Source organism: Dipodomys ordii, unplaced genomic scaffold (assembly GCF_000151885.1).
Source record: "Dipodomys ordii isolate 6190 unplaced genomic scaffold, Dord_2.0 Scaffold13, whole genome shotgun sequence".
NCBI lineage: Eukaryota > Metazoa > Chordata > Mammalia > Rodentia > Heteromyidae > Dipodomys > Dipodomys ordii.
The window spans coordinates 17253726-17255106 of NW_012267229.1; the positions used below are offsets into that span (position 1 = coordinate 17253726).

At 38.0% G+C, this 1381-nt stretch overlaps 1 protein-coding gene across 1 annotated transcript in view; it reads right to left on the reverse strand.

Moving 5' to 3' along the window:
- Rbl1 (retinoblastoma-like 1) overlaps nt 1-1381 on the reverse strand; it is a 62038-nt gene that overhangs the window by 6339 nt on the left and 54318 nt on the right. The window contains exon 20 of the mRNA XM_013010614.1: nt 708-856. Within this exon, the coding sequence (XP_012866068.1) occupies nt 708-856 (149 nt within the window). The remainder of the gene's footprint in view (nt 1-707; nt 857-1381) is intronic.

The following is a 1381-nucleotide window of genomic DNA, read 5'->3' on the forward strand; positions in this document are numbered from 1 at the left end:
TTTTCTGGTGGTTTATTGGAGATAGGAGTCTCACGGTCTTTCCTGCCCGGGCTGGCTTTGAACCGCGATCCTCAGATCTCAGCCTCCTGAGTAGCTTAGGATTACAGGCGTGAGCCACCAACGCCCGGCTAAAGACTGTTTCTTGTAACCAATGTCAGCTTACATACTAGTAACACTTTCTCATGCCTCCTGTTATTGACAAAATGAAGGTCTACATAAAGATTTAAGTCTTATCTTTATTAATGGTCCAGGCCAACTAATTTCTTTTTTTTTTCTTTTCTTAAGAAACAAATTTACCAAGCTAGAGATACAGCTCAAGGGGTAGTGTACCTGCCTCACAAGCACAAAGCCCTAAATTTACTCCTCCAATCATATTTATTCTCACAATATGAGAAATAAAAATACATACTGAACTTTACTGTCTTAATATTTCCATGTTCCTGTTTAGTCCTTGCCCATATACACACACAATTTCTACCAGAGTATAGATGAAATCCCCATGGCTGCCTCTGGTCTCAGTTATATGATATTGCCTTAGTAATTCTAACTAATTACTAGTTATGCTCTGATTAATTGCTAGCATACTAGTTTCCTACATAAATCGTTGGTGAGGCTTTAAACTCTGAAATAATTATCTAGCAAAATACACTCAGAAGTAATCCAACTAGAACTATAGATATCAAAGTAGTAAAACTTAAAAAACATACCATATGTTCTTGATTTGACAAGTCATATTTCAATGCAAATGACTTCACTCTTCCCACAAATATTGTATTATAAAATTTGATAAGATCACCTCTTTCTTCTTTCACTGGTTCACAAGAACAGTCAGGTGTTTTTGTGGCATCTTCCATCTCTGTTAAAAACAATTCAGTGTTGTGATAGGTATACTTTAGTATGTAAGGTGGTGATTCGAATTACAACCCTCTATACAATATTACAAATCTCACAAATCTTTATGAAAAGCAAAATTCCAGAGAAGGTTCAGAAACCCATCTACATTATTTACAAATTGAATTAGAATCTAGAGAAATACAGCATGTGGATTGAAGGTGGTACTTTTTAATCTGGATACTTTTTTCAGCACAGCACAGCATAGCACAATTTTGGGGTTCAATATACTTGGTAGCTCTTAAAGAGAAAACAGCCTAGATGGGGTTTAGCTAAACTTCATAGCATGAGATGCAATGGCATAGCTTGAGCTTCTGATTATAAAAGGCTTTCAGGGGCTCAGAAGGTGGCTCAGTGGTAGAGCGCTTGCCTTGCATCCCTGAGGCCCTGGATTCAATTCCTCAGCACCACATAAGCAAAAAGAAAAAAGCCGGAAGTGGCACTGTGGCTCAAGTGGTAGAGCGCTAGCCTTGAGCTGAAGAGCTGAGGG